The sequence below is a fragment of the Ascaphus truei genome, chromosome 4 (assembly GCF_040206685.1).
Source record: "Ascaphus truei isolate aAscTru1 chromosome 4, aAscTru1.hap1, whole genome shotgun sequence".
Lineage (NCBI taxonomy): Eukaryota > Metazoa > Chordata > Amphibia > Anura > Ascaphidae > Ascaphus > Ascaphus truei.
Window position 1 is genome coordinate 335,817,531 of NC_134486.1, and position 17,276 is coordinate 335,834,806.

General features: G+C 43.0%; 1 protein-coding gene across 2 annotated transcripts in view; it reads left to right on the top strand.

Annotated features, from left to right (window-relative positions):
- The first annotated feature begins 3,240 nt into the window (after window positions 1-3,240).
- The window catches only part of LGSN (lengsin, lens protein with glutamine synthetase domain), a 39,510-nt gene continuing 25,474 nt past the window's right edge, over window positions 3,241-17,276 (top strand). The window contains exons 1-3 of one of the 2 annotated variants that reach the window (XM_075598108.1): window positions 3,241-3,373; window positions 11,613-12,471; window positions 13,556-13,609. In XM_075598108.1, the coding sequence (XP_075454223.1) occupies window positions 3,254-3,373; window positions 11,613-12,471; window positions 13,556-13,609 (1,033 nt within the window). In that variant the 5' untranslated portion in view covers window positions 3,241-3,253. The remainder of the gene's footprint in view (window positions 3,374-11,612; window positions 12,472-13,555; window positions 13,610-17,276) is intronic. The other variant, XM_075598109.1, reaches the window with a different exon arrangement.

Sequence of the window (17,276 nt, forward strand, 5' to 3'; positions counted from 1 at the left end):
AACTCGTACAAAGACTGAAGTGGGAAAAGAAAACATGGCAGCACGCAAAACTCAAAAGGGGAAGAATCCAGGACCGATTTGGAAAAAGAAGATCCCCAAAATCACAAATTGAATTACAGAGAAAAGCTGAATCTGCACCGGGTACCTGTACCTCAATCACTATCACACATAACACATCTCACCTCTAACCTAGGGCATTCCACTCCAGACCCTGTTCACCTCACTTCAGAGCCTGCTCATCTCACCTGGAACTCAGCTCAGCCAACTCGGACCCTGCTCTCCTCAACCGGACCCAGTTCTCCTCACCCCAGACCCAGCTCAGCCCAATTTGAAACCTCATATCACCTTTGCACCAAATCACCCCACTACAGACCCAGCTCAGTCCAACTCGGACCTAGCGCAACCCCCCATCAAATACAGAGCTCCAGTCTAGCTGTAAACTGGTGCCTTGATCAGATGCAGCTTGAAAATCTCAAGTGAATTTGTAAAATTGTGATGCCGCTATATAAGATTCATGTACACCTGTGGTCGGACATGCCATTGATCATGTCCTGTCACTGCATCTGGAGCAGAGACTAAACACAATGGAAGGAAAAACTGATCTTCTTTTGGAGAAGATGGACCAAATGACGAGACACATGGTGGATCTCCATTTGATTATGGATACACAGCAGCAGGAGAGAGTACTACATCTTGACGAAACCTCTTGCCCCATCCCCCATGTGCCTCCATGCAATACCGAGATGGTAGGCAGCACACACAAAAACTCATAGAGCGATGATGAACTTGTGGCTATGAGCCCCCTTGCTACATTTTCCGACTTGCAGGAAAGTGACATCCCGGAGCAATTACCTGCGCCTGTTTCTAAAGCTCACCTGTGGCTCTAAGGAGGCAGAGATGCACCATTATCACTGTTCGTGGGGATAGAGTAGATTACTTCCCACTTCCAATAAAAAAGGGGAGGCAATGAAAATCGATGTTAAATACAGTAGGGGACTGCCTAGTTGATTTTGTTCCGCTAATGTCCCAACACCATGTGACTTTTGAATGTTATGTTGAGTGGGTCAGATATGTAAACTTTGGAGGCTCAAGGGAAAGAAGGCTATTCCTAACAATATGAGTAGAGCTATCTTAGATGAAATTGGGAAGCAGTATAAATGCAATATTGCAGATTTCAAGACCATGAAAGACACAATCAATGTACTTTTACCGCATCAGAGGACTATGGACTGGACTAATCAGTGAATGAAACTGATGACAAAAAAGGATTTTTTTTTACTACATACAATTTTTAATACAGTAATTATTTTTTTGTCATTGTTTAATCCTTGTTTTCATCAATTTTTGGCGGATTCGGCAGACTGATGAACGTCAACACCTTCAGCGACAATGGATCATTAATGTAATGTATGAGTTTAATTCAGTTGGCAATGCCTGTTCTTTGCATTCAATGAAACACATATGTGTTCCATACAGTCCACATACCTGTAGAATGCGTACAGTAGCACATTGTAATTAATGCATAACATTTTTCTCGATTATCTTACCAGTGAAACTGTACAAGAGACAGCCAGGAGAGGATGTCAGTTGAAAAAGATTGTTTTATTGTTAGAAGATTGTATTATTTCACAAAGTCCTTGTTATTTATGTCTAAGCTCTAATTTACTATAAGGAAAAAAAATTCATACTTTAAAAATACTTTTTAGTCATCTGAAGATTTTTTTGCATTGAAACAGTGTCCAGGAATAAGGGTTCGGTTACATTTCATTTAGAGTAAAGACACACTAGCACACTAGCACCACCTATCGTTACTGCAGAGTACTACGGCAGCTGCAAAACTACATTATTCAGCCGCGCGCTACATCTGTACACCGCAATCATGTTTCTTGCTTGTGGGCTAGTTAGTATGAAGAAAGCAACTACAGTGATAGGGTTAATATATAAACTACAGAGTGTCTTCAGCATTTATCAATTAATGTTTACAAATGAAGGCATGTTTTACACACACAAAAAATCTTAAAATGTAATTTATATAGATGTAGTCACATTCAGCAATTTGTTCTATTTTTGTGTTTGCATGTACTAAATACAGGAGGTACTGTATACTGATTTAAGGAATGTTAACATTTGTATTCTTCAATAAAGTATGTAATGCATTCCAAATCCATGATCAAACCTACACCCCCAGGCCCATAAGTATGCCCCTGGGCCCATACCACCTTCTCTACTCCCCCATGCCCCATATTTTCCTCTCCCCCAGCCTCAGACCCATATCTCCTTCTCCCCCACACCCAGCCCACATCTCATTCCCCGACCCATATCTCCTTCTCCTCCCCCTGACCCATATCTCATTCTCCTCCCCCTGACCCATATCTCCTTCTCCCCCCTCTGACACATATCTCATTCTCCCCTTCCCCATATCTCCTCTCCTGGTGGGGGGCCCTGCTCCATTAATTTGTCATGGGCCCCAAGATTTGTGTTGGGGACCCTGATCATAGGTTATAGGTTGCAGTAAATATTGTGGTGTCTAAAACAGGGAGTTCCAATAAAAATCTCCCGGATCAGCACCTGCATCAAATGTTTTGGATAACCTCTGATCTTTCCATCCATATACTATAGTAGGTGTGAAAATTCACCTGCTTTTTTTTTATTTAATTTTTTTTTTAGTTTTATCTAATTTTATTTTGAAGTTATTTCTTTGAGGTAAACTAATTTAAAACTATTTGATTTTTAAACACAGCTCTTTTGAGTGTTTCAACACAGGAAGAAAAGATAATTAAAAATCAAATCAGTTGCTACACCTTGTAATATAAAACACATTTTTGGAACACTATAACTGCTTTGCATCAAGATTCATGTGTTGGTTTACAAATAAATTGTATTATGCTTCATATTAACCTTAAATGATGGTGTGTTGCATATACAACATATCAAAAGGTCAGCTGCTAGGCAGCTAGCAGCACATTTTGTTTCTAGAATGCACATCCAGATTACAAAAAGTCCTTTGGAAATGAATCACAAATGGACAGGTCAGCCTATTTGTGCCTTTTGTTCCCTTTGTTTAGTAGACAGCAAACTAGAAAGGTGTAAATTCATTTGACAACACCAATATAATTCCAGAAAACTAAAAGCACATTGGTTAAACACCTCAATGTTTTCTGTTTTCATTTCTAACATTTGCTATCTGCAGAGGTTCTTTTTTTTTTTGTGGAAAGACAGTACTTAGAATGTTCTAGGAGAGCAGTATTGTGGAATGGCCTATAAATATTGTCTACATTTAGTTTTTTTTTTACTACCTATACTCTCTGTTCCAGATGATGACCTGAACAGTTATATATTCGTAATGGACAATGAAAAAGATAACATGACAGAGGTAAGAAATGAATCAAACTTTATCCCCATGGGCATTTGATTTCAACCCTTTAATGCTACAAATTCATTTTCTTATGATCGGTGAGTTAGAAAGTAGGTTATACATCAAGTTAGGAAGTAGGTTATACATTCCTTGTCTTGCTTTACAGGAGGCATCATGAGACAGAGGAAAAGAAAGATTGAGCGTTTCAGATGGCTCGCTTACAATAAAGACATCCCATTTTGCTAAATACGAATCTTTAAACTTGAAAATTATATATATATAGTTTTGTAAAGCGCTTTGTACATTGGTGGCGCTATATGAATAAAAAATATTCATGCATATATATGTATGAAGTGAATTAATATAGAAAGTTCTTATTTGTTTCACTTGTCGTGACGCATAAGGATTTCCAAATATGAAATTTACAGCTATTTCACACAATGTATGGAGGGAAATTTAAATTAAAAATGTTATATATCACACACACACACACACACACACACACACACACACACACACACACACACACACACACACACACACACACACACACACACACACACACACACACACACACACACACACACACACACACACACACACACACACACACACACACACACACACACACACACACACACACACACACACACACACACACACACACCTCTTTATACATTACTGTACCAACTAGTTTGAAGGTATAAGGGCGCATTAGGGACTTCTCCGCTGGTACTATCTTGCAGCCACTGACTGTACAGCAGCATTACAGCCTGGGTTTTCATAGGATTCTGTGTATAACAGCTACAACAACATTAGAACCCCACAGGCAACAGTACATTTGTGTACTGTTAACTTAGGGCATAGGATCAGGTTTACAACCGTCTGTATGTGTTACTGGAGTTCGTCTCTATCACTTACTACCGCTCTTGTTACCAGCCTGTCACACTTGGGACTTAGAAGGGAAGAAAATCAGGGCTCCACGGATTTGCACAATAAACTAATTTATTGCCAATAGACTTAACGTTTCGGCCACACAGGCCTTTCTATAAAGCAGAAATGGCTTTTGAGAAAGGCCTGTGTGGCCGAAACGTTGTCTATTGGCAATAAATTAGTTTATTGAGCAAATCCGTGGAGCCCTGATTTTCTTCCCTTCGTTATACTCTGGATTGATACAGAGAATCCTGAACCAGGAGCACCGGTAGTTGTATCCCCTTTTTTTTACTATTATAATAGTGTGCAGCAATTTATCACTCTTCTATACACAGGACTTTCTCACACAGCTTTTTAACATAAATTCAGATGTTATTAGGGACTTGTATATTAAATATTTATCTAGTTCTGTACATCCTGTTTTAACACTCAGTGTTGTTCAAAGGTACCCAATTGTACTATACTGTATTTATGCGGGTTAACATACCATATTGTTCTTAACCCTACGTGTATCTCACCACAAAGGTACATTATATGTATACCTTTATTACCATCTGGTCATACTGCAAGTTTTTAGTACCACGAGGGTTTTTTCAAGTTCTCATTAGAGAACATTGGACATTTAGTACCACATTGCGAGGTTCAGTTCTTATATCCTGGAATTGCAAGCGAAAGGCTTAATTAACACTTTCACAACTTTAGTTTTTTTGGACTTTCTGACGTTAGTCTGCATCTCAGGATACAATCCACTGTTTAATGTTAGTTTTAATCACCTATATTTTAAAGGATATTAATAAAGTTATATGTTTTTAATTTTACCATAATACATCCAGGTTTATGACAGAGTGCCCTAACTGGGTTACCTTTACTCCTTGTGCACATATCAGTGATTTACCTAGTGAGCACCGTCATAACAATTATCATCTATAGCTGTTGCGGGGGCACCCCTCTTGTATACTATTGAATTGTAATATGTACTGTACAGTACTGTTCTACTGTGCTACTGTGTCAATTTCAAGTGTTTAAAAGCCAGAACACTAAAATGCAATTTTCTGCACTCGCCTGCACTCGTGTCTAACGTCGGTACGGTTGGAAGTAATCCCGCACCATCACTTGGGTATTCAGAGGTATACACCGCGTGAAGTGTTTCAATAACGGCCGCTGCATCTGTAGTACAATACTTCAGTGCTAATCTGGTCATGAGTACGGGTCATTTAGTTAAATCATTTGGCCAACGCGTTATAAGCCTGCAGCCAACATCAAGGCATGGCCAATTTGCAGGTCCTAACACTACCTGGTAAAATTCTCATGTACCTCTCTTTTTTTCTGGGGGAGAAAAACCATACTGGGTCTGTGATACACAGGATCATAATAAAAACTGCTAATTGGAAAGTGGGGTGGGGTGAGCTTTAAACCCTGGGAAAGAGGGGCCACACCCCCAAACAACAACAGTTGCAATAACCCAGAAAGGTCCAGAACCCCAAAACCCACCCTCCCATCATATGTACAGCATGTATATTAGTGTTAAAAAACAGTGCTACTGAGCGAGGCAAAAAATATACAAACAAAAACAGAAAGGCCCAGCACAACATACCAAGTGACACAACATATAGTACAATACTTCAGTGGTAATCTGCTCATGAGTAAGGGTCATTTAGTTAAACCCTTTGGCCACAGCTAAATAATTTGTCATATGGATCTCATGAAATCTCTGCAGTAAATATTTAGTAAAAAAAATAATAATTAAATACAGTATTCCACAAACCTAAGAGATTTAACATGTTGGTAAAAAGTAATAACATATAACACATTTTGAAATAAGGTAAAATATTGAAAAAATTGTATTTAAGATGTAAACTTGCTAACTAGTTGTTAGAACATATTTATGTTGTCATTTTGATGGTCTTTCCCAAGAAGGGGGAGGGGCAGTACCCATACTATCTCCTTATAAAATACATATTTATTCTTCCCCCACTCTGCTCCCAATCATTCTGTAATTAGAATTCTGTGACATTATTTTATATACATTGGCACATATTAACTAAGTGGTGCTGTTCCTTGAGACTCCTTGCAGCGCTGGAAGACCATTGAAGTGAATGGATCATAAGGTGTCTTTAGGAACCAGAACATGTCTTACATAATATATATATATATACAGTATATGGGCCTAACTGTATCACAAATGTCATTACAAGTTAAAATAAGTGATTCTCATAACGCTGGTATTTTCTTATTTTATATTCAATTATATTACACAATATCTCCTTATAAAATGCATATTTCGTCAGCTCTAAATTATTCTATAATGCTGAACTTGACATTATATATATATATATATATATAGTGGTCGTCAAATCACCCAAAAATCTACTCGCCGAACAAAAAATCTACTCGCCACCTAGCCCCGTCCCTAGTCCCGCCCCCAGCCCCGCTTTTAAAAATAAATAAATGAATAAATTCCTAGTAAGAACAACATTTGTTTTTGACATTAGTTTATTTATTGTATTACATTATACTACAATTAGTCCTTGTTACTTGTGTGTGTATATGTGTGTATGTGTGTATGTGTGTATGTGTGTATGTGTGTATGTGTGTATGTGTGTGTAAATGTCGGATTTAGAAAAAAAAGCCAGATGTGAATGACTAGTTTCCTGAACCCCATAACTAGTGCCTGGACGACCCGCGTCACAATATCTAAAGCAGCAATCCTGCCTGGGATCTTACCTGATCCGCAGTCCCTCAATGTCAAGGTACCCTCATTCCCGCAATGTTATACATTGGAGGGGAGGTGTTCCTTACCTGTCTTCTGGTTTAAGGGGGATTCCGATGTCTTCCGTGTGAAGCTCGAGAGTTAGATCTGGAAGAAAGCAGTATAGGTTATTTCGGTGTAGGTATAGGGCAGTTAAGATATATATGGTAAATAAGAGATCCAGATTGTGGGTGAGATAGAGAGTGTGTGGGTGAGAGAGAGAGAGTGTGTGGGTGAGAGAGAGGGGGGAGAGAGAGAGACACACACACACACACACAGATACAGAGAGAGGGACAGAGAGAGAGAGAGAGACACACACACAGAGAGAGAGACCCAGAGAGAGAAACACAGAGAGAGACACAGAGAAAGAGAGACACAGAGAAAGAGAGAGAATGAGAGAGACAGAGAGAGAGAGACCACACACACAGAGAGAATGAGAGGCAAAGACAGAGAGAGGGCGACAGGGAAAGGGTGAGGGCAACATGGAAAGGGTGAGGGCGACAGGGAAAGGGTGAGGGCGACAGGGAAAGGGTGAGGGCAACAGGGAAAGGGTGAGGGCGACAGGGAAAGGGTGAGGGCGACAGGGAAAGGGTGAGGGCGACAGGGAAAGGGTGACACAGGGAGAGGGTGAGGGCTACAGGGAAAGGGTGAGGGCTACAGGGAAAGGGTGAGGGCTACAGGGAAAGGGTGAGGGTGACAGGGAAAAGGTGACAGAGGGAGAGGGTGAGGGCGACAGGGAAAGGGTGAGGGCGACAGGGAAAGGGTGAGGGCGACAGGGAAAGGGTGAGGGTGACAGGGAAAGGTTGAGGGCGACAAGGAAAGGGTGAGGGCGACAGGGAAAGGGTGAGGGCGACAGGGAAAGGGTGAGGGCGACAGGGAAAGGGTGAGGGCGACAGGGAAAGGGTGAGGGCGACAGGAAAAGGGTGAGGGCGACAGGAAAAGGGTGAGGGCGACAGGAAAAGGGTGAGGGCGACAGGGAAAGGGTGAGGGCGACAGGGAAAGGGTGAGGGCGACAGGGAAAGGGTGAGGGCGACAGGGAAAGGGTGAGGGCGACAGGGAAAGGGTAAGGGTGACAGGGAAAGGGTGAGGGCGACAGGGAAAGGGTGAGGGTGAGAGGGAGAGGACGACAGGGAGAGGGTGAGGGCGACAGGGAGAGGGTGAGGGCGACAGGGAGAGGGTGAGGGTGACAGGGAAAGGGTGAGGGCGACAGGGAAAGGGTGAGGGCGACAGGGAAAGGGTGAGGGCGACAGGGAAAGGGTGAGGGTGACAGGGAAAGGGTGAGGGCGACAGGGAAAGGGTGAGGGCGACAGGGAAAGGGTGAGGGCGACAGGGAAAGGGTGAGGGTGAGAGGGAGAGGGCGACAGGGAGAGGGTGAGGGCGACAGGGAGAGGGTGAGGGCGACAGGGAGAGGGTGAGAGCGACAGGGAGAGGGTGAGGGCGACAGGGAAAGGGTGAGGGTGACAGGGAAAGGGTGAGGGCGACAGGGAGAGGGTGAGGGCGACAGGGAGAGGGTGAGGGCGACAGGGATAGGGTGAGGGCGACAGGGATAGGGTGAGGGCGACAGGGATAGGGTGAGGGCGACAGGGATAGGGTGAAGGCGACAGGGATAGGGTGAGGGTGACAGGGATAGGGTGAGGGCGACAGGGATAGGGTGAGGGCGACAGGGAGAGGGTGAGGGCGACAAGGAGAGGGTGAGGGTGACAGGGAAAGGGTGAGGGTGACACAGGGAGAGGGTGACACAGGGAGAGGGTGACACAGGGAGAGGGTGATACAGGGAGAGGGTGAGGTTGACACAGGGAGAGGCTGACAGGGAGAGGGTGACAGGGAGAGAGGGTGACTCACTCACAGACACACAGACTGACTCACAGACACACTCACTCACAGACACACTCACTCACAGACACACACACACACACTCACACCTCACACTCACAGATACACACACACACACACAGACACACGCACTCACAGTGACACACACACACACAAACACACACACTCACCCGCAAGGCAGGGGGGGGTCGCACATGGCAGCAGTGGGGCCTCCGCACGGCAGTGGGCCCTCCACACGGCAGGAGTGCCTCTGCAAGGAAGGGGGGGTCGCACATGGCAGGGGGGCCTCCGCATGGCCCCCCTCACGAGGCAGCGGCCGCTGCAGCACTCCCCCCCCGAAGCGGAAGCGGATGCCGCCGTAGCACCGCAGCACCACTCCCCCGAAGCAGAAGCGGACGCGGACGCCGCAGCAGCTACCCCCGAAGTGGACGCCACACCCCCTCCAGAGGCGAACACCGCCGATGCCGCAGCAGCCTACCTCCCACCCTGGGCAACAAGTGGGGACCCCCCCAGCCTACCTCCCGCCCCGGGCAGCAAGCGGGGACCCACCTCAGCCTACCTCCCACCCCGGGCAGCAAGCGGGGACCCACCTCAGCCTACCTCCCGCCCCGGGCAGCAAGCAGGGCCCCCCCCAGCCTACCTCCCGCCCTGGGCAGCAAGCGGGGTTCGGGTGCAGGGGGGGAGGAGATTGGGGGGTAGGGTGGGAGGAGATCGGGGGCATGAGTGGGAGGAGATCGGGGGAGGGGCTAACCCAAAGCTGCCAGCCAGCCCTCTTCCCCGCGTCAACCCAATCAGGGAGGGGGATTATTTATTTAAAAATTTTTTTTTTGGCGCAAGCAGGGGAATTCATAGAGCCACAGCATGGCTCGCCAGCGGCCTAAATCCACTCGCCACAGGCGTGTGGTTATGCGTATTTGTCAAACACTGTATATATATATATATATATATATATATATATATATATATATATATATATATATTTTTTATATCAAATAATGTCAAGTTCTGCATTATAGAATAATTTAGAGCTGATGAAATATGCATTTTATAAGGAGATAGTGTGTAATATAATTGAATATAAAATAAGAAAATACCAGCGTTATGAGTGTAGCCCTGTTCCTAGTGAATACAGACTGCTACCATATGCTGTATAACCTGTAGGCTCACAGGGCCTAAGCCTCCGCCACGGAGAGCCTGGGGCACGCGTAGTAATAGATAATATCTGATACTTGGTGCAGCGCCTCCACCTGCGATAGCGCAGACCAGAGGGGGAGTGGTTCCTCGCAGGACACTTATGTACATCAATACACACACACAGCATATAACCAACCAACTGACTTTACTTGCATGAAAGGCTTATGTGATTCTCTCTGTACCAACAGGTGTCCCTCCCTAGAGGAGACACTATCTAATGCGTCTCACAGGACGCTGACTTCCCTCCTTCACCGGGTGATCCCACCCCGTGTCCAATTCCCAACCCAATATGTCCCCCCCACCCTCAAGTGAGATAGTGAACCTATATGGGTGGCTGCGCAGCCACTGTGTCCTGAACAAATGGTGATATAGTTGGTGCACTTGTGGTTTACCTGCCGGGTACTCCAGTACCCGGGCCTGCAAGGATCTTCACAAAGGATTAGATGCGAGGTGACTTCAGCAATAGGCATCCGGGGCGATCCCACCCAGACACACGGCAGCACAGTAGCAGGGTCTGAGCCCAGACCTCCTGTTAGATAGTCACTGTCTCTTTAAGCGATCAACACAGTACAGTAAGGGAACCGGAACCTGTCTAGAGCCAGTCCCTATCTCTGCTCCACACTACTGGGACTCAGGGCCTAACTGGGCCTGGGGTATAAGGCCTAGGTAGGGGCTGAATGCCTCCCTACACCAGAGCTCCGTCTCCTTCCTCCTCCCACTAGCTCTGACCAACGTGCGCACCCCTCGACCCCTTTTTCTCCCTTCCTAATGCCTGATTGGTCCTCGTGCGTCACGGGGTTCCGCGGGGCTGCTGGGACTCGTAGTTCCCTGTGCTCCACCCTATCAGAGCTCTCCTCCTTCACGGGCTTTGGCAGCTATGCCCGCGCATGCGCAACCTCCTGCTCCACCGGTCCTGCGCCTGGGCCAACCTCCAACATGGCGGCGCCCTCTACACGGAACCTCCGATATACTGGAGCGTTCCCTGTCCTGCGGCAACCTCCCACCCCACAACAATAATAATGGCGGGCGAGGGGATCCCGGCTACATCAGAATCACTTATTTTAACTTTTAATAACATTTGTGATACAGTTAGGCCCATTAAAATTATTACTTGTGAATTCCACTGCAATTTCTAGTGGCAGTAGCGGAAATGTAATATTATTATCATTTAAGCAAGAAAAAAGCATATATCTCTAAAAAGCTAATTTTCCTTCCTTAATTTCTCAGAATATAATATATGTCTCTATATGTCTTTCTATTATCCCATACTTTTTCTCTGTCTGTTTATGCCTTTTGTGAGTGTGTGTTTATCTATGTGGGCTATCTTTGCACATTTGTCTCTTTCTCCCTCTGTGCGTATCCCTCTATCTAAATACAGTATATCTCACCTGCATGCATGTCTGCACACGGAATTTCTACTCCCACTCATCTGTTTAGTTTATTTTTTTCTCTTGACAAGTTTGATTCATCACCAGTGTTAGGGGCTAGATTGAACCTTAAGGGGAAGTATAACATGCCAGTATAACAAGTATTTTTTGGTGAATTCAGGAACCAGAAAGTACTGAAAATGATGAAGTAGATGGCAGTATGATATCAAGAATAAGAAGAAAGAGAGGAGTCAAAGTTACTGGCAAGTACATTCCTCCATTAGAATGGGAAAAAACAGATGGATCACATTGTGCAAGCTCTTGGAGTCATACTTATTTTGAAAAAATATATGATGATATGGAGTCTTCCACAGATACCTCTCTTCCAATGCCTGCTAATTTGTCACCAAACCTACTTCATAAAGAAGAAAGACAGGGTTCTGTAAACCCAAATCATAAAAACGAAGGCCCATCTAAAATGGAACAAGGAAAACAGAGGATGGAAACGCCTAGTCCCAAGCAGTTGGAATATAAACAAACTAAAGAGGCTGAAAATATTAAAGAAAAACCTCAAGAAACCAATGGAGATAAAAAAGCAAATGTACAAAGTCAAGAACAAGGTATCGAAAAACCATTACCGCTTGGGTCGGCAATACACAAAGAGACTTTGGAAGAACTTAAGAACCTTTTGAAGGAAAGTCCATTGATTAATAGTGAAAACAAATATAACCATAAACATAGTGCAATCTTAACTCGCATACAACTCCCAAAAATGTGTAAGAATGTGGTTGGGAAGCCAGGTTTAACTTTTGAAACATTCCGGCCGCATGTGGAGAAAGACAATCAAAAACTACAGTTCCAAAAAAAGCCTGACGCCAGTCAATCAAATGAACCCGTGCTTGATCCCATTTTAACTGGACCCACACAATCACAAATTGAGAAACATTACATACAGCCATCTGATGAAAAGCAGCGGCATGATACGTCAGGCACGGATACTACTGGAATTTCGTTTGATCCTGTATCCATTGATCTTACTGGTAAGGATATTAAACTTAGGGTGAGTATATACGTACAATGGACATTGTAATGTTAAATTAACCCATGGAGCATCTTTTTAATATTGTGTAAATATATGAAATGACATCATGTCAGTTTTACTTTGCTTGCGTGAGCATGTGATTTGAGGAGGATTTATCCAAGTTTGTGTATTTTCCTTTTTCATAGCACCAGTTAAATTAGCTACAATCAATTCAATTTCCTAAACCTAAGATAGTGTTCGCCTACTGTAAGATCTCAGCATCCGATGTAAGAAACGTAATAATATGTACAACAATAGTTACAGGATAACACTCCATGAAAGAATATTAAATGGAAAACCTGAAAATAGCACCTATACAAATGTAGTAGACATTATTAACTCTGTTATCGCGAGTTCATACACAAAATAACATGTTGAATAACACGTATATTATTTTCTTAACCATTGTTTTCATTAGCACTATTGTTTAAAAATAAATTGGACTAGGGTGTGCCCCAGGGGCAAACCCTGTGCTAATTTGAGCTTTAACTCTCCCAGACAAAAGGTTTGACAATATGGCAACTGAGTCAAGCCACGCTCCAGTGCCCAAAAGAAAGTTGCATCATAATCATGAGATGACATTGCTTATTACTTCTAATAACCCATCGCCATTTTTCTTTTTAGTGCAGGTGGTCCTTGGTATCCAATGGTTAGTTTTCCGTTGAACGGCTTATCCTACACCGCATAATGCAGTCCGCTGGACGCATTATCCGATGTTGGAACCGCTTATTCAATGCTCATCGCCGCGGATTAACATGGACCGCAATCAAATGATCTGTTATCCTATGGCGGTTTGCGAGAACCGCCTGTACAGGTAAGGAAAATAGGCTCAGATATCCCAGGCACTTTGAGCCCATTACCTGGAGTTTTGGGTTTCAATCAGGTAAAGAAAGAGGGATTCCAAAAGGGATAAATCCTTTCAGTTCTCTTTTGACTTACATCCAGTTACCACAACATCAACAGTGCCATTTAAAAGTGTAGATTTACAGATACATTATAATCTGTTATATATATTTTTAAAAGTGTTCATTTGTGTTTTTCAGAATGTAGTCTTGATTCTGTCTGTGAAACAAAGGGGTTAACCGGCGCCAAAGAGGGTAAATACCAGTCCTGTTGTGACAGTCCAAATACAGTCCTTGGGATGATGAATGGTGATGATTCTCACCTCAGCAGTGCATATGTGAAAAAAGAGAAAGAGAAATAATAGTGCAGTAAATCAACACAGGGGGGGGGGGGTGATCACAGATATTGACAAAAAACAACAAACAAGACATACAAACATATAACACTAGCACGGCCTAAATATTAATAAAAAGCATATTTATTGATGTGGAAATGTGCATAAACCGCATCCGGAAGGGTAAAATTGCAACCCTACTCACAAAATGCTGGAAAGGTACAGGCAGATCTGCTGTATGCAGCTGGGCTCTCAAGATGGCGACCGGAGCACTTGTGCTGGCGTCCACACGTGACTAGGAAGCCAGGCAGATGACTCAGATGACGAGGCCTCTGGGCGGACGTGACGTCACCCCCGTTGTGTATTCTCCACCGGCTCACAGGACTCCAGTCCTCCAGTCCTCATCAGCAGCCGCAATATCGCCGTACCTCGGTTCAAAACACTAGTTGGAGACTGCAGAGTTTCTCCTTTGGAACTGCAGACTTCACCACACTGGAACACTCTAAAAACTTGAAACTTCCCGACGCGTTTCGTACGCATGCGCGTACTTCTTCAAGGGATGTGCTTGTCTGATAGTCTCTATGGTATATATACCCTCAGTCCAAAGTCCTGGTTGGTTAATTGGATAAGTGGTATTAACCCCAATTAGGGCTAATAGACAACAGCACATAAACAATGGCCTATGCTAATCAACATACATAACAAACATACAACATTAATTGGGATAACAGAAAAGAGAAAAAAAACGTTAAAAACATTTAAAAAGACATTAAAAATATAAACAGTGGCAGAACAAAGAATTAATGACTTAAAAATAAGTGATTATAAAAAGGCTTTGAGTTCAAAGTCGATATTCATTCCCTTAGGGGAGAGGGTTTTAAGTTCATATATCCAGTAAGCCTCACGTATACTGGCCTGCTGGAGTCTACTCCCCCCTCTAGGATTAACATCAACCTGCTCAATTGCCTGACAGATAAGACCCTTGGGATTCTTATCATGGTACAGAGAAAAATGATGTGAGACACTATGTGTCACTAAGCCCCTTCTGATATTGTAAATATGCTCATAGACACGTCTCTGAAAGGTTCTCCCTGTTCTGCCCACATATTGCAAGCCACAAGGGCATTGCAATAAATATATAACATATGTGGAGTGGCAGTTAATGAAATTATATATAGGGTAACTCCTATTAGTAACATTAGATGTAAATTTTTTTTGAATTTTTACTAAATGAACATGCTACGCATTTTACACAGGTGAAGAAACCTTTTAGATTCCCTCCTAGTTTCTGCTTTCTTTGGTTCACCGGACAACTGGGGGCTAGTTTAGATTTTAAGTTATTAGCCCTGGAAAATATAATATTGGCTTTTTTTGGGAGGATATCTGCCAATACTTCATCTTGTAATAAAATAGGCCAATATTTATTTATAATTTGTTTAATTTTTGGCGCCATTTCATTATATTGAGTGATGAACGCTACCTGGTTGTGACGTGTATTTATTGTTTCCTTCTTTTTAACCTCATATTGAAGTAAAGTGTCCCTATTGATCTCATTGACCTGATTAAAAGCCTCATTTAATTCAAACTCTTTGTATTTTCTATTAATGAATTTATGTTTTAGATCTTCTGCTTGTTTTTTAAAAATCTCGTCTTCTGAACAGTTACGTTTAAGACGTACCAGTTGTCCCTTTGGAATATTTCGCAGCCACTGCGGATTATGGTGACTATCCGCGCGCACATAGTTATTTGCCTGCACAGGCTTAAAAAAGGTTTTTGTGTGCAATATGTCATCTTTGACATATATGTGGAGGTCCAAAAAATCGATGTGTTCAGTACTAAAACTACATGTGAATTTTAAATTAAGGTGATTGTGATTTAAATAAGTGCAAAAATCATTTAAAGAATCCTGAGTGCCTGACCAAATGAAAATCACATCATCAATGTAGCGCCGCCAGAGCACCAGGCTCGCTCTTAGAGGACAGTTGTTCCAAATGAACTCCTCCTCCCAACTGTCCATGAATAAGTTGGCATAACTAGGAGCGAACCTCGTGCCCATGGCGGTACCACATTTCTGAATGTAATAGTGAGAATTAAAGGTGAAATAATTATGTGTTAAAATAAACCAAATACTCTCCATCAAAAAATCCCTCTTGGTGCGTGAATAGCCACTGGAGTGTTCCAGTTTGCGAGACACGGCCTGGCATCCTTGATGATGGTCAATAACTGTGTACAAGGATGTTACATCAGCCGTGGCTAGAATGTATCCTTGCTGCCATTTAAGATCTTTTAGAATTTGTAGCGTATGTGTCGTGTCTCGCAAATAGGACCTGCCACCAGTGACTACCGGTTGAAGATGGTGATCTATAAATTGTGAAAGATTTGAAGTGAGGGAAGAAATACCAGAAATAATAGGTCTCCCTGGAGGTGCAGTTAAATTTTTGTGAATTTTAGGTATAAAATAAAATAACGGTGTGCGTGGAAACTGAACAGACAGAAATTTGAACTCATCCTCACATAATGCCCCACTATTTACACCAGAAGTCAACAATTCTCCCAGTTCGGCTTTGAAATGTACCAAAGGGTCACTGTTAAGGGGGAGGTATGTGGTCTCATCTCCCAGTAATCTCATGGACTCTTTTAGATAATACTCTTTGTCCATGACCACAATACCCCCACCCTTATCAGCCGATTTAATAACAATCGAGTCATTATTCTCTAGATTTTGGACTGCCTCTTTTTCTTTAATATTAAAATTATCTTTTTTGATTTTGTATGTTCTACATGAGTTCTCTAGATCTATGCTGACCATTTCTACAAAGGAGCTTACTAGATGTCCTTGTGCGAACTTTGGATAGAACGTGGATGCTTTTTTAAAAGTTTTTTCTTGAGGATCAGCAGTACTGCGTACCTCTTGGATGGGATTGGTTTGGTTAGTAATTTTATCCCTAGCAAAATATTTTTTCAGGGCGAGTTTGCGGGCAAATTTGTGAACATCTATGTAGAGATTAAAACTATTTGGTCCACAGACTGGAGCAAACTTAAGTCCTTTATTGAGTACTTTTTTCTCAATGTCGGTGAGCTGGTACTGACTTATATTAAAGATATTCGGATACTCTTTTGTAATTTTTACCCGATTTCTACTAGTACCTCCTCTCCTCCCTCGGGTCCTGTCTTTCTTTTTTTGTGGTTTAGTGGAGGTTGGATTTCTGATACATGTTTGATTATTTCCACCTCTGGGAAGATGTGATCTCTTTCCTTCCTCCACTCTAAAAAATAAAAATTTGATTTAATGGCTGGTGTGGGGAGTGGTGTATACGAGATGCTCTCCACATCACTCTCTGATCCTATATCGGACAGCAATGTGTATCTATTGCTGACCGTGACAGGAATTGATTGTGGTAATGTTAGTGCATCATATCGCTCCTTGGCTCTTTTTTGTTGCAGATATAGATTTTTATCATGCAACGGTTGTTTAACCGGAACGAACGGTGTGGGAACCAGTACATTAGTGGAGGGTTTTTTTGGGACATTGTACATTGTACCACCAGTCATTCACCTGGCTGCCTGAACATTTATTCATCAGTATC